Source organism: Athene noctua, chromosome 1, assembly GCF_965140245.1.
Source record: "Athene noctua chromosome 1, bAthNoc1.hap1.1, whole genome shotgun sequence".
Lineage (NCBI taxonomy): Eukaryota > Metazoa > Chordata > Aves > Strigiformes > Strigidae > Athene > Athene noctua.
In genome coordinates, this window is record NC_134037.1 from 193,768,041 (window position 1) to 193,791,464 (window position 23,424).

General features: G+C 46.4%; 1 protein-coding gene across 1 annotated transcript in view; it reads right to left on the reverse strand.

Moving 5' to 3' along the window:
* Positions 1-16,855, reverse strand: part of LONRF2 (LON peptidase N-terminal domain and ring finger 2) — a 35,848-nt gene extending 18,993 nt beyond the window's left edge. Inside the window, exons 1-2 of the mRNA XM_074908751.1 lie at positions 16,066-16,855; positions 541-659 (exon numbers count right to left, since the gene is read on the reverse strand). Coding sequence (XP_074764852.1) covers positions 541-659; positions 16,066-16,855 — 909 coding nt within the window. The remainder of the gene's footprint in view (positions 1-540; positions 660-16,065) is intronic.
* Positions 16,856-23,424: the final 6,569 nt, after the last annotated feature.

Here is a 23,424-nt window from a genome sequence, read left to right on the forward strand (position 1 = left end):
CTTGCTTTAGACTGCCCATGAACCAGTGCTCCTTGTAGCACTTCATTATGAAAAAAAATCCCAGCCCCCTTTATGAATCACCATGACACAGGTAGGAACCACAGATATAAACTCTTAGTATTATAAAGGGGATGGGGGGAGGAAATAATCCTGAAATACAGTCTGGGGCACTCCTCAGAAAGATACATTGACCAGCAGGCCATCAAAGCCACCCACTGCCTGGGACACACCATCCAGAAGGACCTACAGGACCATCCCAAGCTGCCAGAGCCTTAAGGACCCAATTCTGTCACCAAGCTGCAGCACTAGCCCTAACAGATCAATGGGCACCAGCACAAACAAAACCACACTGGTTGCTCACCATTGAAATCCCACCAGCTGGAGACCTAAGGACCTTAGCTTTCTGTAGACGTTTCCAGCTCTGTTAATGCCACAATGTTCTTCCAACACTACCCGCAGCAGCACTGTCCCCACCACAGAAAGAAGCCCCAAGAACAAGCCGTTTTTCATTTTGGTCTTTATGACATGCAAGCACCATACCGCAGGCCAATGGGGTTTGTTTCGGCAGAGGACATCTGCGTCGTGAAGAGCTTGCTGGTAGTTTTTCATCAATGTACAGAGTTCTGCTCGCTGTGCTATTAGTGAACACTTGCAAGGAGCTGGAAAACAAAAATGATTGCAGAGAACACCATTAAAAGAAGCACCAGGACGCATTAAATACAGTAACCTAATTTTCAGCCAGAGTAACCTAAAAAGCACTACTGCACAGCAGTTACATTTATACTCTCCTGTAATGGAAAAAAAGGGCAATTCCTTCCTTCCTTCTTAAAATATATTCTTCCAGCCTGGAGACAAGCTCTGCGCTTTATTTAGCAGGACATTTCATATTCACATACAGGATGCCACCTGCTCTTTCCCTCACCTTGTTTACAGGACACTTAAGAAAGCAAAAAAAGCCCCAAGTGTTTCTCCTCCCAGTGTGGCTTTTCCTAGAAGAAATCACCAATGCAGGGCTTCAGCTAAAAGATTCATGTAAGCTGCTCATTAAGAAAAAACACATGCAGCCTTCACATTTTATATCCACTTTCTCCTCAGGGCAGGCAAATCTCCCATCATCACATGCATTGCCTCAGTATCCACACGTTCATGAACCATTCAGCTTGCATGGATTATGAACATCTCAAGCACTATTATTCTGTCCTTTCATAAGGTCTCTATAACACATTTTAGGGTGGAAATCTTCATCCAGCATAAAATTTCACAGAACCACAGAAAAACTTTGGATGATCCATGTTCAGCTTTTCCACCGGGACCTCTAGGTCTTTTCTGCAGTGCTGCTGTCCAGCCCAGCCCATCCTGCTGCACCGGGCTATTCTGGCCCAGGCACACTTGCCTTTGCTGAAGTAAGCAAGACTGGTCAGCCCATGCCCCAGGTTGTTGGTCTGAATGGCAGCCCTGCCCTCCAGCACATCAACCGCTTCTTCCTCCTCTAATTTAGTGTCACAAACTTGCTTTGCCCACTCATGGAGGTTGCTTGTAAGGTGTTGAACTGCGTCAACCCCATTACCAACACCTGAGCAATGCCACTGCTAGCCATCCACCCAGCAGCCTTCAAGCCATTAACCACCACACCATGCCCCTGATGGTCCAGCCAGTTCTCCACCCTCTACCGCCACAGCTTGGCCAGGAGGATGCTGTGGCAGGCTGCATCAGCGGTCTTGCAAAAACACACTAGGCCCCAAATACCACTCTGCCTTTGTCCACTAAAGCAGTTATCTCAGGAGATGATATTTAGGTGAAAATTGCTCTTGGTCACTCCTGACCTTCACGTGCTGAGAAAGGCCTCTGGAGGCTGAAGCGGGCTGCCAGATGGTGTGAGCTAGGTGCAGTAACCTTTACCTAAATGTGAGCTGGTTAAAACTCTCATAACTGGTATTAAACTTTTAAAAGGCTCCAAGGTGTGCTGAGAGACAGTACTGCCTCATTTGTACAAGTTTTAAACTTCACCTCCAAGCTAGCTCTCTCATGGCTTTCCGTGTCATCTCCTGCATGTCCCTATGACAGGCTCTTGTCTCTGTACCTATCCTGCTCTCTCCAGCCTGCTTTGGCTTCACTGTTTGCATCTCACTTCAGCACAAGCATCCTAAACACATCCTCAGTAAGAGTACATTGCCCATACAAAGCCTGGGCACACACACACATGTGCATGGACGTGTAACTGCTGCAGGTGCTACTACTCCTAACGTTCAAGCATCTACCAGGAGGGATGGCCCAAGATCACATCCCCCTCCCGCCTCCTCCCCTCTCTTGAGCTGAGGCCAGCACTCGTGCAGCAAACCAGGTTCGCGTGGTTGCACAGAGAACCAGAGCAAGGAATCAATTGACTGAAAGCTAATCCAATAAAAACAAATAAATAAAAAGGTTTAAGAGGATCAGTTTCCCCTCAACTGGTTCACTGTACAACCACACAAGTGCCAAGGGATGAGAAAGAAAGAAGCAGCAAAGACCGCTGCTTTTTTTGGCTGTAGCATGGATGGACGCCAGATATACTAACTGCAGAATGACACATCAGGGGTGATGCTGCCCCACTGGTCCCAGACAGCAATGGCTAGGGACTACACCTAAAATAAGGAGCTCTGTAAAAGCTAGTTCGCAGTGTGCAGTTCTGTGCAGGGGTTTTTTTTGTTGGTTGGTTTTGCCTTTGTTTTTTTTAAATATTAGACATGCAGACTGTTGCAGAGATCCACATTTCTAGCTGGCAATTCTTAAAAAGACTGCAAGTTAAATGAAATTGAAAACAATTAAGTTAAGATCTTCAGAAGCAAGCTTTTTCTGTCTTTTAGATGTTCAAACATGAAATTATTTAATTTAGTTACCATTTAAACAAACTGTCTTCTGTTTGTACTGAATATGAATGTGATATATAGTATACTTCACATTTGCTAGTAGCCATGGTTAATAATTGTTCTAGTAGCTATAGTTACTGCACATATGGAACAATTACAAGGTTCTGAAGCTCAATCCAGTGAGACTTCAAAGTGTGGTCAAGATGATCTTGATTAGCAGTAAGAAATTCATAGACTTTGATCTCCAAACCCTAAAAAATAAGCAGAACATCCTGGACCATAAAGAGAATGTGTTGAGGATGAGTTATTTGAAAACCTGTCAAAGTGACTACTCGTTTAATTAACTTGGCAATGAAACTAACTTCTGAGTGGCCTGAAAGTGAACTACCTTCGTTATAATACTAAAAAACACACCCACGAGTCAAAAAGACCCTCTGCCCTGCCTTTAAGCCAGGTTAAGACCGTTCCCTGAGCATGCGTAGTAGTAGAAGCATTATGTAAACCATATTATAATATGTTAATCACTAACCAATCAGTATCTGACAGGCAGGTTTGGAAATTATTAACCTCTGATTTTTGTGTATAAAAGAAGTATGAAAACCTATTGTTGATATGCTTGATTTGTGGAAAAGTCCACCAAGCACCCAAGCCTGAATAAATAAAGTATCTCTCCTGAGTGTGTTAGGATTGGTTTACTGCATGCTGGGCACGAATCTGCTTTTCAGGTAAGAAATGCATTCCATCATCGTACCCGCTGCAGGGTATTTGCAGAGTGTGCTGAGGGAGTAGACGAAGTAAGTAGAGGTAGGTGCCTCAGCAGCCAGGCAGAGCGGTGGGTGGGGTATTTTTTGGAACCACGGGGGAAAGGAAGCAGTGTGAGATTAGAGGACAAGCAAGCCAGCTTCCTGCTTCTGTTCACAACTGAACATTTCAGTCATGCTGACGCTTCCCAGTGCTTTTCAGCACACAATTCAGCATGGTTCATACATTCAGCAGACTCAGAACACCTTCATCGGCCTTTTCAGGATCGTCTCGACCGCAAATGTTTTAAGAAAAAAAAAGAAAGCTGCCGCAGAGCACAACAGCATGGCAAAGGCTGCAAGTCCTCACAAAGCAAAGTCCGAAGGCTCTCACAATGAAGGAAAAATAACAAGATACTGAAAAAGAAAAAATCAACGCAAAGCAAACCAGGAAAAGCTACATGTATTCAGGGCTTGTACCTCTTGTTCACCGAGTCCAGAAACTGTGAGGTTTGGCCCATCTTGATGAGAAACTGGCAAGACATGTTTAGTTAAATGAGAAAAGGGGTGAAAAAACCCAACCACCAAGAGCTTTGCTAAAGAGAGCAGTATTTATGAGACTACAGTATAACAGGTTTTCTATAGGGAGATGAAGCAGCTAGCCGAGACACTGTAACTGGAGCAGTGCCCAGCCGCCTCCATTCAAGTTCACCCCACTCAGACAGGGCACCACAGCCCAAAAGCTCACCAGCCCGCACATCCCCTCATCCCTAGCCTCCTGCTGCCAGTGGGACCATCCCAAGAGGGATTATCTTCCATCAGTGGAACCATGACATTAGTTGGCTGACTCCAATTTAGGGTATGTGTGGAAGTGGGAAGAAAAAGTAAACATCTAGCTACAGCCTAAATAACTACAGTGTTTCTATAAGCACCATGAAAGAGTTGTTCCATGCCACCGCATGTGCCATGGTGAAAAAAAATTAGTCACAGAAGGTGGATGGAGAGAGCTTGAGGACACAGAGAGTTAGTGAATGCTGCCAGATGCCAGTATACTATAATAACTGTCAAGTTTATTTGGAAAAACAGAAAGTCACACAATAGCCAATAGTTTGTTTTAAAATAATGCACTCATTCTTTCTTTTGGAGGTTAAAGAAAAAAAAATTTCTTTTATGAAATGACTTATTATTTCAGGCCAAATTAAAAAAGAAAACCGTAGAAAATTTTACTGTTTCCACAATACCAGCAGATGGCATTTCCTGAATCAAACTCTTCTGGGAGCCTGCAGCTGCACTGCAAAATTTATGTCCTTGTCAGCATCAGGGATCCACTGTTGAGGCTCCCAGGATCTGTGGCTCCAGGCAGCCGGGACACAGAAACTTCCTCAGAGCCACAGGTCCTGGGAGCCTTCCCACGCAGGTCCCTCCCTCCCCATCATAATCCCACAGCACCAGACAAACCCTGGCCCAAACAGCACCCAGAGCCAAGGGGCTTGGTGGCTCTCTGCCTCCTGGACCCTTCTTGGGACCGCCAAGCATTGCCTACCCTGAGTGTGGTTGTCAGCTTAGATTTTCCAAAGTTGTTAACTTTTCACTCACACCACCTTTGCACCCATCTGCAGATGTTTGTTACATTGCAATTTTGCTTATGCAGAAGCTAACACCCAAAATTACTTTTCCAGATATGCTGAAGTATTAATTTTAAAACCAGTTAAGCTGCTTGAGCTGGGGAGGCTGACAGGACAACAGGACTCCTCCAAACCTCCTTGTGCCAGGAAGGCAATTAGAACAATTTAGAGAATTCACCGAACTCACCACAGACTATGATAAAAGTTTTACTGTAATAAACTACCTCTGAGACTTCTTGCAGGAACTTAGCAGACAAAAACCAAGTTTAAAGTTGCTAGAACTCCCTAATCCTCCTTATCTGACATTTCTTCCTAGAAAAGCATGTTTTATTCAAATCTTTTTCGATCCTAAGCATATTTCCTGAATGCATGAGCAGAACTGAAAGTGTCATCACAAAAACACCTTTCAGTCTTGCTAGTAAGAGTAAGCCTGAGGAAATTTTTCCCACATTTTAAAGAAACTTCTGCCTCTGGAAAGAGAAAGAAATTTGTCTTGCTTTGTTATGTTATGAATTCAATTCTGAACAATTCATTATTGAAAGCCTTTTCATAAGCTTGAAAAATAATATGAAACATTTATTTTCATTTCAGTGAGAAATCAGCAAAATTTAGTAATTAACTGAATAGCAAGCTAGTTTTTCTCCTCGAGACTTCACACAAGCACGACAAGTCTGCACACAAAAAATGGATGCACAGGGGTTGTTTAGTTGGGTAGCATGGAGGGTGGCATAGAGGAAGAAGCATGATAGATAAAATAATTAACAAAAGTGGTAAAGACATTAAGGACATTCAAATAAAATTCATTCCACAGTAAAGATGAAAACCAGGGTCAGCTTCCTAAAACTGATTAAGAGGGACAACGAACACGATGGCAGTCTTGCACCAACAAGCCCACGTTTTCTCACTTATCAGTCCACTTTAATTGGATTAATAACTGGATTTTTTTTAAAAAAAATACTATTTTCTGAATGTCATGACTTTTCCTCCCTGCATTTACATCACCGGCAGTCTCAGGGGGTGAAGTAACTTAAGACCCCAATGGAAGCATGCAAGAGGTTTTAGCAAACAAAGGATGCAAGGAAAGAAGCCTCTTCCTCTGTAAACCCACTCTTGCAACAAAGCACACCTCCACTGCGATTACCAAGCAGGCCCTTGTGAACAGTACTCTGCAGGCAAACGTAATGCCCATTTCCCAGCTGACCAACACTGGCAGAGATAGCAGCATATGAGTTTAGGAGCTCTTGAAACAGGCTGCAGCGAGGAGGAGCAGTGCAGGGCAGCACCATCCTCCACTTGGAGCCTGCACCACCAGGTAGCAGCTGGTTTGTGTGTGCAAAGTCCTCCTTCCTCATCCACACTCACACTGCCCGCAGCCAGCACAATAAAAACTCCTCTGATGGAGTCTGTCTCCCATCAAGCTCTATTTATTTTATCTTCATGAAAAAAATACTTCATATATGCATGTTCTCTCTTCAGAAACACCCATTACAAATTTCAAAAAGCCACCCCAAAACAAAGTCTTCTGTCACCTCCATGGGCAAGCCAATTCAAACACCAGCAGAGAGTCCCAGTATGGCTCATTGTACTAAGCAGCTACAGAGCTGATCCATTTCTGACTGGGATTTCACCTCTACGCACAACCTAATTGCACAGCACACCAAGATGAAAAAGCAGACTTCATTTAAACTGGGGTGGACAAATTACAGCCACCGCTTCACTAGCAGAACTGAAGCAGCAATGCTCTCCCCTTGTCTTCCCACCCAAAGATACAGGACATCCACTCACTTGCTTTTTGCCCTGCAGCACGTTTATCTAGGTGTTCTCTGGTCTGGGGACAGGAAGACATCAAGAAACTCCCTCATGTTATCACTTTGACTGAAAGAAAAGACACTGGCAACAGATGAGCTGGACTATTCTTAAGAACGTACAATTTTATGACTGAACTAACTTCTCTCCAGGCTTCTGTATTTTGCTGTTCAAAAGCCCAGGCTTAAAGAACACAGATTTTTTTTCTGTGTGCTGGACAAAATGCTTTAGATTCCCAGCAGTTTTATTTCAGGCTCAGTAAGACCTCAGCTAGGAAGCTCTGTAGGTTATTTAAAGCTGGACTGTCATCACCACAAAGCACAGCTAATCACTACTCCCATCATTACTCAGAAAAAACACCATTATGGGACGTTATGTGCTACCTGGAAGAAAAGCCGCTACAGAGAAGGTGCAACTAACTTTGCGTCTTTGCTTTTGTGCTGCACCTCTAACCTCATGAGGCAGAAGCATGCCAGGCTGATTACAATAACCTACAGTTCAGTTGAATTTCCACAACTGCAAAACCAATGATAACCTTCTTTACAAACCCATTAAGTGAAGAACTGCATGGTATAGCAAGTCCTCAATTCAAGAATGTCCCAGCATAGAGCTAAGTATAATATATTAGATCACTACTCCCTCCTTCCTAACCCTAATCTTTCAACACTTTGCTAGATGCATGCTACTCTTTCCAGATAAAATAGCATGAATCAGCACCTTCTCCCTCCATTTTCAGTTCCCACTCTACCCTTTGGACATTTGGGCACTGCTTTGGATGACGTACCCCAAGTATCTGTGGCTGCTTGGCACGAGAATAATAAAACCATTAAGTACACAAATGTGACTCATTTTCAATGCTTACTAGTTCTCCTAGCATTTAGTCTGGGGTTTGGGTAAGGTTTCCTACCAAAGCCTTAGTCACAACTGAAATATCCTCTCAAACAGCAGGTACAGAGACTGTCCCAAAGAAAGATGTCTATGGATTGAAGTATGAAGACATAACAAGCAAGCTTCAAAACCAAACCAAAACACCCCATGAGGTCAAACCCCTACCTCCAAAGCACCCAAGGAAAAGTCCTGACCCCCATAGAAACAGGGAGCTGTGCTAGATGCACATGAACCTGGAGTCTCCTTGCAATCACACAGACTTCACAGCCAGGCAAGACCTGCCAAGTAGGTCTGCCATGATCATATTTAACTAGATCAATTTACAACCAGATAGTCTATCATAATATGACTTCACCAGCGATAACCTAGTTGCTCTCTTTGTCACAATCAGTACATAAGCTACATTTCTAACAGTTATTCTTCAGGTCTGCAACCTTCTTTTTCCAGTTAAAGCTTATTTCAGCCCAGAATTTCTGACTCTCTGAATGTTCCAAAAAGGACCTTCTTGTCTCTCAGTTATTACCTCACTGCTTCTGTCCTCAAAAAGAGCCAACCACTTAATATATTTGTAGAAGAGAAAAGGAGTGGTGCAGTATCCTACTAATTTTAAGATTAGGAAGCACAAGCCAGTTCTATAAATGTCTTCTTCCGAAAGCAAAAGACATGCTGTTATACTTTATAACTGCAAAAGAAAAAGAATATGCTGTTTGAAGAGACTTCAAAAATTCTTCAGACTTTCTGATATGTAGGTATAGTTCTTCTCTACGATTGCTGAAGTAGTTCACTTATTTATAGGAAATTACATCTGGGTTACATACTTGGGAGGTGGAGAATACTCACCTTAAGTGGTACATAACTGTAACCTACATGAGCAATGCTAACTACACACCCACTCCCAAAAACTGTCTACGGTACAGCATGCCTCCTCCCCTTCGTGCCTGCGATGGATAAGCCTCCTGTACACCACAGCCCTAGTCTTGCAGCCCTGCAAAGCCTCTGCCTTCAGAGGACCCCTGGCAAGCAGGCAAAACTTCCTGAGATTCAACAATAGGACCTAAGATTTCAACTGCAAGCTGTTTACAAATCAGGAGTAATACAAGCTCTCACTCCAAAGTACCTGACACATTTCCAGTGGTGTCATATATGAAGTGTTCACTACTATTTTTCAAGCTCTACCTCAGCAAAAAAGAGGGGGCTGAGGGACAGAAGTCTGAAAAACATTTTAAGTTTAAAAATAACACTCAGACTATTGCAAAAGTCTCTAGGTAACCTTGACTCCTACTTTTACACATTTTTGTATCCCTATAAAACAGAACAAAGAGGTTTTGGAGACACACTTCAAGCAGATTCCAAGAGGTGCTTTTACAGAAGGATGACGAAGTTCCTTTTTTAGCACAAATCCTCTAAGCAGCAAGCATCTACTATTTTTTGTAGCATGTAATTTCAGAAAGACTACCTCTCATTCTCTACTTAGAAGTCACACCTTCCTTTAGGAGCTACAAAATTAAATATTCTTCTGATAAATTATTAAAATGACTGAACCATTTTCTGTTCCAGGAGTCATGACAGCTGTCTACTGTGGCTTTTTTTTAATGGCTGGTACAACATCAAAGACTTACTTCTTTACTACTGGAAACTTGAAAGTGTTCCCAAGACCCTGTGAAGAAGGAAGACTTTTTGACCACATCAGAAAAAGACAAATGACCTTATCTTCTAATAGCAATCTTCTAGAAATAGTGTACAAAAAAGAAGAGACCATTAAAGTGTACTTAACACACATAATTCACATATAGGTGCATGTGGATGCTCTCTAGTGGTTTTATTTCAATGATGTAACTTCAGTGCAAGTGCATTACTAAGGAGCAAAAATCCTTAGAAAACAACAGCAAGATTAATAAAACTCACACTATAGCATTAGACATCTCTATAAAAATTTAAGCATGGCCTTCCAAAGAGAGTTTAGCAGCTTCCCTTGGCAGACGCTCTTCTTTGCCGCTTCTGACCTTGACCCGTGACTAACATAGAAACCCTTCAACCATCAGGTCTGCAGTAGGAGAGCACCAATAGGATGTCCCACCACCTCACCAAGAAACTCTGATCATTGTCTTCCACTTTATCTGAAACAACTCAGAAGCAGGCTTGAAAGGAAAATGCCCCAGCAAATAATTTTTGGGGCATAGCAAAATGCCTGCCCATAGCTATCTTATTCGTGACTATAACACTCAGCTGAACTCCCAAGAACACTTGGTTGGAAGTTTACCCATGCCATGCTCTCCAGGAAACAGTGCAACCCCACAAGCTGGCATTTACATAGCAGGAAAATGCACAACCATTGCTCTTGAATCAACTTGCACTGAAGGTCTGTAGCTTTAACAGCTTGAAAGCCAGTATGGAAGGTCAAGAGATGCAGCAAGACTCACTTATTTCCTATGTGCAACACTGCTAGGTTTTTTTACCTATTTGAGAGTTACCAGTGTAGGGAGAAGGTAGAAAGGAAAGAAAAGCCAAAGATATACATCAACTACCCATCTACCTAGTCAGGATGCCAAAAGTAGTGTAACTGAATTTGTTTCTAAGGACAAGGATGTAAACAACTGTCTGTATAGACCAGAAGAGATGGGATAGGACAAGGCAGCCATGACAGCTTACAGATAATCTATACTGGGGTCAAACCATCCCACTTGCTACCCGAGCAAAGCAGTGACCACAGCCTCAGAAGCACAGACGCAGCACAAAACCCCTCACCACACAAACTCAATGCTTGGCATGGGAGGGCACTGGGGGTATGGTGACCCTGAGCACATGAACCCCCAGCACAAACTACCTTGAATGGTGCAGTGAGCAAGGCTGGGGAGCAAGAACCAGCACCGACACCATCTCAAGAAGCTCCGTCTGCTTGAGAACAGGCGTATTTTGGTCTGAGACCTTGTCCTCACACACCCAACACTCCCTTTACAGCTTCTTTCTATTGAATCCTGGCCTGCCCTGCCCCCTTAATTCTTATGAAGGGAGAATTTGGAAGGCGCCGGATAAATTTCCATTAATTGCTTGACCACAAAATAAACTAGTGCTGAGTGGCCACATTAAGCTTTCTTTTGGTTCAGGTCAATTTATAGTGAATCTTCACTGGGATGAGAGGGAGAAATCTCCCTCCTAGGTCTGGCCAAGAGAGGCAGATCCTACTCTTTCCATAGGAAAGCTCCTACGTTTTGTTTCTTGCAAGGCTGCAAACACCACCCTGTGGGTTGGAGGTCAGCACATGGCTCTCCACCCCAGGAGATGCAACACAGAGCATCTCCAGCACCCAGGCAGCAGCATCACTCTTGCCTGCCCTGCAGCACACTACCTCTGACACTATGTAGGGCTTGATACAAACTAACCTCCTCTCTTGGGCCTTTTCCACATTGTTCTTCACTCAATGGAAACAGAGATTCATACAGAGGGCTTGGGAAGAAAAGGGCCCATTTGCACATATATCCATTCTTAACTCCACTATGTTTTTAAAACTCTGATATAGCTGAGCTTTATCTCCTACAGATTTTTTCTGAACCCCTTGGGGGGAGAAAAAAATAAAAATGGGCAATTTGAACAGCTATGTGCACCAGCTATCCCCAATCCCAGGGGAAACCTATTTCTGATCAGAAAGAGCTCATCACACCAGAAGTAAACACAACCATTCTGAGGGATTGCTGTGGATTTTACTGCTCTCCGGAGACAGCGATGCTTCACAGGCTCAGCAGACTGCAGCGGTGGGCAGGTACACACTGGAGCCAACATACCTCACACAGAAACAGGGTGTGTCCTGGAACGCTGGTGTCCAGATACGATGTGTGCCACTCTGTTGGAAGCCAGACACGACTGCACAGCACACAGCAGGCACACGAGCACATGCTTTATCTCACTGCAGGAGCCAGGGCATGGCCACCCCTCCCCACCTGAAACAGCTCATTTGGGATTAGAGTCAATAGGGGAGCATGGCTCTTCCCAGCAGAGCTGCAGCCCCACCTGCAGGCTCGAGAGACCACCCAAGACCTAGAGCTGCCAACACAGCTCAGGAACCAGCACCATTACAGCAACGGCAGCAGCAACAGGAGCCAGAGGACAGCACCACTGGGCTTTGTATCTCCGGGCAGGCATCTTCAGGCTTGTCCACAGGAAAGGAGGAAGGATGCTAACAGGCTCTCACTACAAAGTAGAACACAGAGAAATGCTGTCTGAAGGCATGAGCCACTGCCACCCAAACCCTCTTACACTGTTTGCTTACAAGCATGCCCTCCCCCTGAGGAGAGTTCAGTCTCCTTCAGAGCTGTATAGTATCTAATTTTAAAACCAGGAGACTAGCACAAAGTATACAATATGCTCCTATTTGACCTGCATAAGACAGTATTTTTTGATAAATATTGTTCCCTAAGAGTAAACTTCATTGTCATACCCCCACAATGATACAGTCTTTGGATGTTTAAAGTCACGCATGTTACTTTGGAAAAGCCCTATTATCCTCCCTACAAAGCAACATCTGCCTGCTACCTCCATAACTGTGAATTGCTTTCTAGAAAGAAAAAAAATCCCAACAAACTACTAAAACACTCCCAAAAGCACATCATCCAAACACCCATATTAATTTGCCACTGAAATCTAGCTTCCTTTAGTTTCAGGCACACAGCTTAAAGAGTCTGTAAGCCTGGATACACAGAAAAAACTGTAGCCCTCCCCCGCACAGTTCGTCCCAGAGAGCATCCCCAAAGAGCAACCAGTGAGAGGAAAAAGGGTGTAGAAAGTATCTGCTGCATGAAAAAGCCCCAAACCCAAACAAATGAACAAAAACCCCAGCCCTGCACCATGTATGATAATATATTTCAGTTTAATTGACCTAAGAGTTCAGAAATCAGAAGACCAATTAGAAGAGATGGCAGAAAGGAAGCCCACCTCTGACACCCCAGCTCACTGAATTTCATCTATGTAGGGAACTGCCCTGAAAGCAAAATTTGGACAGTCCTTTGTATTAATGATGGCTGAACAGCATAAAGCTTGGCACAAAGAGTGATCCAGCTGGAAACAAATGTTTCCTTTCAAGCAGCCTGACATGTGCTTGCTTTGAAGCTGTGGTAATTAGATACCTTGCAATAATGAGGGATCTATTCCACTGTCTAAGGCAGCAAGAAAGCCAGCAACTTGGTTTAAAACAGCAGAGACCACCAACCAACCTGTGGGCATCTCAAGAGGACAAGAAGGATCAAACAGTAAAGCTGATTTTCTTAAAAAGAACAAAAAACCCCACACAACCACAGTTGAATCCATAGCAAGACTATCAGAGCAAACATGAGAGCGATAGTGGCACTGTTAAGGACAAAAAGATGAACATAGTTGCTAAGAGTAAGCTTTTGCAAGACTAACTAGTTCAACTGGAAAAAGCTGACAACTTGAAAGCATGCAGACCTCTTTTGAGACCTGAAATTAGGAGCAGATATTCTAGACTGTACTGGAAATAAGTGTGCTGGCTACATGACAGAAGCATTTCATAGTTTAGACTTGAAGCACCTCGAGAACTAAAATGCAAATCAAAAGACAGAATGTCACAACCAGAAAGAGAGAAGCGATTGGTAACTGGATTACATCACAGAGCCAGTTGTTGCAGATGGAGCAGGGAAGTACTCCACAAGAAACACCAGTAAAAAAAAAAAACACTGAACCATGCATTGTGCCAAGAAGACTGGAGTCTTACCTAACTTTATACAGCAATTGTATAATCAATGTGTTCATGTGCCTTCAGTCTCTAAAGAGATTAAAAGGATACCCAAGCCCTTGACTCTCAACAGCAATACGTAACACTTGGATGCTAAAAAAAGCACTTATTTTCTCACACATTAAAAGTCTTAAATACCTGACAGCGGCTGGTAAGTGTTAGCATATGGGCAACTTGAAATGCTTAAGAAGTACTGACCAGTTAGAAAACCTGTTTTTCTTTTTTCCCTCCTATTTACTGCGATGCTTGGCTGGAAAGCAAGGCAACTCCAGCCAGCCAAAAGGCAGTACCTGATGAGCGTGTAGTTAAAGAGTTTCAGAACACGAGGCTCAGACAGCAGTTTGAACCTCTGAGAAATGGCACTGGCACACATGAAACAGGGAAAAAGGCTGGGGGGGTGGGCTGCCCTTCAGCAACAGGAATTTGGATCCGCTACTGGGAAGTTAGAGCATGTTAGCCTATGGTTTTAGGATTTCAAAAGCTAGCAAGATACCTGCTATTATTTTTAATTAGAATTTTTTTTGAAGTCTTATTAAGCAATTTTAGCATTACTGACAGAATGAGGAGTTTCTGAACAAATTCCCGGCATGCTTGGGAAACCACAGAATACAGAAATAACGACACTACAAGGGAGTTATCTCGAGACCCTGATGCACGGCAGCTACAGCTGGCGGTATGTGCTCCAGGGACGAGAGGGGGAAGGACGGGCTGTGCGAGAGCACTAGTGGCACACAACAGTCTTCCCTCTCCTCTCACCCCTGTGCAGACACAGCAGGAAGCACAGGCAACGGTGAGAAACAATTCTCTCAAAAAATTATGTCAAGCACTTATTTCATCAACGAGATGCTGTTTTCCCCAGCAGTGGGACCGTGAACTGGAAACATTAAGAGGCTCCACTAATGAAAACTCACTGCATCCACCAGTGACCTACATCAAGCCTCTCCCCTCCCTCTGCTTCACCTTCCTTCTTGAGCTCTCTGTCCTGCCCTACTTTAATAGAGATTACTTCAGCTAAACCGTATAATAGTTTTACAGGGAGACTCGGCCAGGGCTGAAAACTTGTCACATCTAGCTTGAAAAGTGGAATGAATAGCAGAACTAATGGTTTCCGCAGCCAGCATCAGCTGTGAGGCGACAGTATGCTCTGCTATCCCAAACTCTTGTATCTCAGACGCCTATCATGCAGCCACGGCAAAAAATGAAAGCGAGGCAGGCACCCGCATAATGGTGTGTTTCTCTCCACAGCAGCCAGCAAAATAATATATTTTTTAAAAAAAAAAGTAAAATCAGAGCCGTTTATCTCTAGATGTAAACACTAGGAACACGGAAGGCAGTTTTACTCTAAGTGGGGAAGGAGCTCTTCGCCAGAGGAAAGGCAACAGTTTTCACTACATTTGTCTTCCGAAGAGATTTACCCGCAGGATTTCGCCTCAACACAGAGACATTAACTCCCCCCTTCCTCCTCAATTAAACCGGACATCTATCACGCTCAGCCTGAGCGGCAGATCCTGAGGGATTTGCTGAGACCCCTGCTCTTCCCAGCCCCGTGCCTCTCTCCAGGCGTTTTAGATACTCATGGTGTCGTACCACCCCCACCCCTTGCAGAGCAAACAAGCAGGGAGCACGCACGCACACACACAAGCATTACTATAAGTCTACAACCGAGCGAGCGGGATCCACCTACTACTCGGCGCAGAGACTGAAAACAACCTAGTTTTGATAAACTAAGGCTGCCATCGGTTTGGCAGAGGAGGAAAGCAGACGGTGCCATTTTTTATTTAAACCCAGGCTCTTCAGGGAATACTTTACACATAGAAATACCGCATGCCTATAAAGAGGTTACACTCAAAACGCGGGCGGACGATCTCTGCAAGTCAAAACGCAGATTTATCTTTCATATTTTTGCGCAGCCTAAGATAAAGGAATTTTTCCGAGCCTTTGTGTCTACTGTTATTTCCTCAAGCGTTTCCAAAGGCTATGTTTTGCTGAGGACACAACTGCATAGCTGAACGAACCCGATCCACACGCTAGTTTCTTCCACGAAGCCGCGGTAGGGCTTTACACGACCACTACTGCGTATCCTCTCCTAAAAGATGGTTTCCCCACAAATAGGAAAGCGGGATTTCTAGAAATACTGCATAATGAGTCATCGACTGCAGGCAGCTAAACGCCAGGCACCTTCTGAGCAAGGACAAAAATAACAGCGGAACAAAAATAGCCATTCACTTGGGGGAGGCGGGGCGGGGTGAGGAGACCCGCGGGGAGGATTCATTCTCAAAACTTCCCCCAGGTGCCCTCTCCCACCATTCACCACAAATCTCCTCCCCGCCCGGCTGCTGGGGAGGGGGGGAAGGACACGGGCACACACAGCAGCCCGGGCGCCGGTGTTCCCCCCGCCGCCCCCTCCCGCCACTCACCCATCTCCAGGGCCTGGTTGTACTTCTCCAGGGCGGCCGGCAGCTCCTGGCGCTCCCGCAGCGCGTCCCCCTCGGCGCGGAGCCGCCGCGCCCGGCTCTCGGCGCCGAACCACTTGTGCAGCAGGTTGCCCAGCACCACGTTGACCCGCAGGCGGGAGGGGGGGGCGGCGGCGGCGGGCGATGGCGGCGAGGCGGCGGCGGCCGGGGTCGTCTCGGCGGGGCGGCGCGGGCGGTGGCAGCGGCCGCAGTCGCCGGGCTCGGCGCAGCGGCGGCAGTGGGTGTGCCCGCAGTGCAGGGTCACCGGCTCGCACAGCAGCCGCCGGCACAGCGGGCAGGCGAAGAGCTCGGGCGGGCGGCAGCACGCCGGGTCGCCCAGCCCCTCGCCCTCCGCCGCGCCGCCGGGTCCGCCGCTCCCCCAGGGCGGGAGGCGCAGCTCCTTGTCGCGGATGCTGAGGGCGAAGCTCTCGGTCAGCTCCCGCAGCTCCTCGGGCCGCAGCCGCGCCAGCCGCGCCGCCGCGCCGTAGGCGTCCAGCGCCTCGGCCATGCGGCCGGCCCGCGCCAGCGCGTCGGCGCGGCGGAGGCACAGGCCCCGCTCGGGCTGCGGCAGCCCCGCCAGCTCCGAGCCGTAGATCTCGGCCGCCAGCTCGAAGTTGCCGCCGCGGAAGGCCTCCTCCGCCACCTGCAGCATCTCCGCGCAGGGTCCACCCGCCGCCGCCGCCGCCCCGGCAGCGGCCCCGGCCCCGGCCCCGGCGGCGGGGGGCAGCGCGCAGGGCCCCGGGCCCAGCTCCATGCCCGCGCGGCGCCGCCGGCCCCGGGCCGCCCTACTCCATGCCGGGCCCGCGGCGCTGCCGACTCCGGCTCCTTCCTGGGAGGGGACGGCGACGGAAGGGAGGGAGGGAGGGAGGGAGGGAGAGGGCGGGTCACATCGCTGCAGCAGGGGGGCGGCTCCCGGGCGGGCGCTGGGGGCCGTTGGGGGACGACACGAGGATGGCGGAGGAAGGGGAAGAGACGGGGGGAGGCTCGCACCGCCCCCGCGGGCCCGGCTCCCGGTTTGTGTTAGGGGCGGCCGGTTGTGTAAGCCGCCTCCGGCCGCCCTCCCCCGGGGCGGCGGCGCGGAGAGAGCGCTACTTCCCTCCCTCCCGTCCGTCCGCCCGCCCTCCGGGCCCGCCCGGCCGCCGCTGCCGCCGCCGCCAGGTGCCGGTGCTGCACGTGCCCGCCGCCGCGCCGCCCCGCCCGCACGTGAGCCCGGCCCACCGGCGGCGGCCGCGGGAGCGGGGCGGGGCGCGGGGGCTTCCGCTGTGCGGCTCCTGCTGGGCTCAGCCTCTTCCTTCCCGTTTCCTGGTGCCCGGCCTTAACCGCTTCCTCGCCGGGGCTGCCCGCCCCTCCCGCCGGGGCGGCCGCGGCTCGGCTGCCGCCGGTCCCGCCGCCGGGACCCCCCCTCGGCTACCGGGCGCGGCCCCTCCGCACGGGGTGCGTCGGGGGATGTTATCGGTTATTGTTTGGTTGTATTTCCCTGGTCCCCGAGAAAGCAAGCACGTGTTCTCTCTTAAATAAAAATAAAATAATAATAATAATAAAAATCTCCCAAACCCCACAACTCTCGGAAAAAATCCTTTTCTGCAAGTGGCAGCCTCGCCAGCTCAGCTTGGGATCCGCGAGTCGTGCTGAGCGCTGGCTTGTGCATCGGCAGCAACAATAAAGATAATGCAGCTGGAAGTTAGTTAATCATGCGTGAGTCAGAAAGGAATCCAACTTGCTCCGCAGGAATAACAGGAGTAAAAAAAAAAAAAAAAATAGACAACGTTTATTTTAGTCACAGCTGTAAACAAACCGTTCGGACGAGCGGAGAGCCTGTCAGTCGAACGGGGAGGTGCCCGTGTCCAGCTGCTTTCTGGATTGCAGCTGGACAGCTGAGGGTATTTTGGTGTTTGCCTCCCTCCTGCTAGGCCTTGAACCCCCAGATGACAGTCTTTTAGCCTGCATTAGGAAAATCTCATACCTTAACTGTTGTACCAACCGGTCTTTATAGTATGAAGTTGTATTGATTTTCTTAATAGTATGAAATTGTATTAACTTTCTTAAGATATGTAGTTTATATCGTATACTGCATAGTCATGCTTAAGTAAGTCATGACTAAAGGATTCCAGCTCATGGTGATGGGAAGGACCTCACCCTGGAGGTGAGGACCTTCGTTTCTCAGAATCCCAAAGCCATCTGTGAAGGATAGGATAAAGGATACCCCTGGACTACGGAGGTAACGCCTGCATCCTAGCCCCTCCAACATCTCTGCAGAACCCTCCCCTTATCTCCCATCATAGATAAGTGTTGTGGTTTAACCCTGGCCACAACTCGCTCACTCCCCTTAGGCAGGACAGGGGAGCATATTGGAAGGGTGAAAGTGAGAAAACCCGTGGGTTGAGACAAAGACAGTTTAATGGGTAAAGCAAAAGTCACACACACAAGCAAAGCAAAACAAGGAATTCATTCACCGCTTCCCATGGGCAGGCAGGTGCTCAGCCATCTCCAGGGAAGCAGGGCTCCATCACACGTAACAGTGATTTGGGAAGACAAATGCCGCCTTCTTCCTCCAGCTTTCATGGCTGAGCACGACATCATCTAGTTAGCTGGAGTCAGCTGTCCCGGCTGTGTCCCCTCCCAACTTCTTGTGCACCCCCAGCCTGCTCGCTGGTGGGGTGGTGTGAGAAGCAGAAAAGGCCTCGACTCTTTGTAAGCACTGCTCAGCAATAACGAAAACATACCTGTGTTACCCACACTATTTCCAGCACAAATCCAAACCATGGCCCCATACCAACTACTATGAAGAAAATTAACTCTATCCCAGCCAAAACCAGCATAATAAGAAACTGTAGCAAGACTGACTGTGGGGATATGTAGATCAGTAAAGAAGCAGGTAGATGATGTCTTGCTTTGCAAAACAGTAATGTGTGTGCATTAAGTTGTTCCATGATTTACCCATTTCACACAATGTTTCTAACAGTGGTTTTGAGCAATGCTCACCAGTCCGACACTTGCACCACCCTCCTTGGCTCAAGGTTTCTATCCAGAAGCTGACCTCACCATCCCATCTCTATTTCATTTCATTATTTTATTTCTTGACATTTTCACCTGGAATTAGGATGGGATTAAATACTCTTGCCATTTTATCAAGGTCACCTGGGGATATGATTCACAGCATAGAGGACAGAAGCAGTGCAGCTAGGTCTGCTCTGCCATATCAAGAAGAAGCCACAGGATGTTGGTCAGACAATGAAAATGTGGACTCACCGCTTGAGCCACCCCCTAGCGTTATTCTTGTCAGGGGCCCTGACAAGGAGCAGCAGCATTTTTGGTGATTGCTCTTGTCCCCCTCCCCCAGCCATAAGGCTCTTTGGCTGTGGGAAGTCCCCAGCATCCCTCCTTGCTTCCCTGCGCAAGGAGGGAGAAAGTGAGTCCATCCTGCCACGCCACTTTTCCCCACGTGTCTCAGAATTGCTGTGTAATGTCCCTTCACCTCTGGTTGTCCATTCTGACTCGTAGCTCGGTGGGCACTGGCTCAGGTGGTGGTATTGAACACGACCAGTCAGTCCCTCCATTTGCCACTCTGCTTGTGTCATGCCGTGGCAGCGTGCTGGGATGGCTGCGGTCCTTTCCTCATCAACGCTTAGCAGGTGCTGTTAGGAGAACCTCCCGCAAAGCAAGGCTACTACTTTATTTAGCAACACAATCAATAGACTCTTGGCACACTGCCTCTATTTTTTTCCAAGGCGTCTATTTGCAAGGGAGAAAAATTACCTCACTGCTCTTCAAACTGACTCAGTGTGCCATCTTTTTCCTTCCTCCTATGTACAGAATTGCTTGTCACTGGTGCCTGAGAACACCCGCATTGCTCTTCTCCTTGATGCCTATTTTGGGGCCATGTTCTTTCGCAAGTCTTCTTGCTCCAAAACACGTTTCTTTGGAATGTCTGGCCATGGCATTATCTTGCACTTGTATCCTTTGTTTCCCCATCTGAGCAACAAAGCCACTTTGATACAGCTCCCTTTTGCAACGTTGATAAGAATTCACTGAGCCGTGGATCTTGGATGGATGGTGAAAATGTGGACTTGCCACTTGAGCCACCCCAAAGTATTAATATTCTGCAGGAAAGAATGATAGCCTAAGAAACAGCAAGAAACAAGAGAGAAAGGAATGAAAGTAAAATTCTTAATGATCTATACTTAGGAAGCTCAGGCTTCTCACTGGAATTATCGGTAGTATGTCTGCCTCAGCAAACGTGACACGGGAGACTCTTGCCAGGAAGTTCTGGTGGAAGAGGTGCCCCATGACGTGGTTGCATGGTTCATGGCTTCTTGTTAGACAAACTACGAGTGACTGATTGCAACAGTCACAAAGCAGAATGGATTCTTCATAAAGGATCTGAAAGCTGACTGAAACACCAAAGTTGATTTATAATTTCTATTAGAAGACAAGCTGTAGCTACTGAGTAATATTGAAATGTTGCTTACCACAGCAAATGAAGGACCTCTTCTTGTACTCACCAAAACCACAGCAAAATTTCTGCTGGCTTCATCCTCTTAAACTCCCCTCCTGCCATGACACAAAATTAGCCACTATGTAGCATGTTGTTAGAGATGCTCCCCGTTAGCAGTATTATTTTCCTGTTAATAGTATGCTTCCAGTTAGGAGTGGCCTCATCACGCTCTCTCAAGCAACATGCAGAAATCCATCCGCTTTCCAAGGGGAGAATTACAGGTGCTTACTCCACTGAGTCACTGTTACACACTTCAAAGACGACACAAGGTTTCCTTTAAGTGTGTAGCCTAATTCCCAACTTCTTCCTGAGGCCCAGCTTTCCCAGGGTTTTCCCCAGGGTAGAATTTTACTTGAAGTTTGACGGGGAAAGGAAGAGATGAAGCAACTTTGAAATGACAGCATTTACATATTTGGAGGGCATTTTTAATTTCTCTAACACTTTTCTATTCCAAGGTAGTTTGAAGTGTTGAACTAGTTTGCTTTGATGATCTTGTGAAGGAAATCTGTCTTTCATTGTTTCAGAGTAAGTTAATTAGTATATAATCAGTGCACAGGCACACACACACACGTACCACGCTAAAATGTTACTGAAGTTGTAAAGTCAAAGACACAAAAATTAGGATACAGCATAATTAAGGACGTGTATGGTTATTTAATGTCTCCTTCATGCATTAACCTGATACAATTTTAATTAATTGCATACTATTTTCTCTACAGGATGCATGCCACGGGAAAGAAGATACTCAGTTAATGGGCATCTAAACAGTAATGTTCTCCCTGGTCACCCCCTGCACCTTTTAATTTGCACTAGTCATACCTTGCCGCAGTAGCAGAATTATAAGTTTCCCCATGTTTTTTTCCTATAGAATTCAGGGTACAGCACTAGAATATTTATCAAATATGCACGTATTTACATTTTCAACAAGAGCATCAGTCAAAAGGAATAACAGTACACCCTTTAACAGCTGGGAAGTTGAGGTTCAGGCAAATTAAATCCAGAGCAGTCGCTAACTTGGGGACTTGATTTAGTGGATGAAATTTCAGAATATGATTTTTCAGATATGCAGATTATTTCAGGACAGTTTCCTTTGGTTGAGCTGCAACTGGATAGAGGTGCTGAGACTTTGGTCTGAATTTGGGCCTCAGCTTAAGTACTCTGCAAACAAGAGCTATGCAGTTAGTGATCCCCCTCCCAAGGCATGATGTAAATGCCTTAAACTTTGGAACAAAGAAAACCCACAGCAGAGAGCAGAACGCAGTCCTTCCAGCCAGCACTCAACTGCTGTTTTCCTTCCCTAATCACTGACTCATTTATTACACGCTTTCCAGCTTTCAAAAGAAAAGGTCACTGCATGATTATTACTACTAAAGTCTTTTCTCAGCTTAATGAACTTGCCCCAGCTGAAATAGCAGAAATATAACTTTTAATATTTTTTTTAAAGAAAGCCTTTTTTCAGAAGTATCATTTTTGTAAGAAAGTTGAAGGGTAACACGATGATGAAAATGGTGATTGCTAAAATCTATTGATGTTAAATATAATGAAGATTATTTTTCCCCCCAGAAGACGTGTGATATGTTAATCCAGCTGCTGTGAATCACATGAGCTAGGACTGTTTCTGCAGGTTCTCATGCTTCCTTGCAACGTCACAGACAGGGAGACAGATCTTGTCTTTTTAGTGTGACACACATGTATCGTGTACACAAGATATTCTTAACTACATCCTGCACGGGCTGACTGGAAGATTAGACAGCTTAATAATTGTCCAACTAATCATTAACACATCCTATGATGCAAAAGGAGACAATTAAAGTGCACTACTAGATTCCCTTCCAACAGCTGCCATGTGCAGCAAGTGGCTCCTCACTCCAAGGTAAGCACTGTTAAGAAAATCCCCTTCCTTAACTATTATATCAATGAGTCTTTATAGTATGAAAGTGTATTAATTTGTGTATTAGTTCACATTATACACTGTAATTTAAAGAGGTAATGAAATTTTACTGGAGTCTGGTATTGTTCATGCTTAAGTAAAACAAAATGAAGGACAGTCCAGCCCTAAAAATAAGGACTGCTTCTTAGAAGCTTAGAGCTGTCCATGAAGAATAAAGGATACCCCAGGACAACAAAGATAGTGCCAGCATCCAACCCCCTCTAACATATATTTGCAAACCTCCCAGCATCATCTGGCCTCCTAGATACGGAACTCTAGCAAGACTGACTTCAGGGACGTTTGGATCAACAGACAAGCAGCAAGAATGCATCAAAACTCACAGCTGCTTTGCAAAGTTTTACTATTGGTAATCAGTAGCATGGGTGTTAGTGATTAGACAAATCATGTTGTACCTGAACATTTGAAGAGTGTAAGAACCCTGTGTAAAACCACATTCAGGGTGCCCCAATTTGGCTGGGACAAATATTTACTCTGGAATAAATATTTACTCTTGTAATTCTCTACGTTGTATCCGAGCCTCTCTCCTCAGTCAGCACAGGCCGGCTGCGAATTTTTGTGACAGCACCTATTTCCTAATCGCAGGGTTACAGGGAGGGCAACACCAGCAGTAGTGCCCGGTGGTGGGCTGGGGAGCGGCTGCTGTCCCAGCACACATAGCTGTGGGTGCAGTTAGCTTATCTGAAGGAGTTCCCTTTCCACATTAGTTGCTTTGCTATTTCCTAGCACAGAGTCAGGGAACTTTTCTGCCTTGTTCAGTAAGCATCAGCTTGGATTTTCAGAATATTGCAAATACTTTCCATTGTGCTGGTTCACACACCTGAAGAAAGAGCAAGACCTCTGTTTCTCTCTGTTGCTGGTCAGGGCTTTTGGCAGGCAC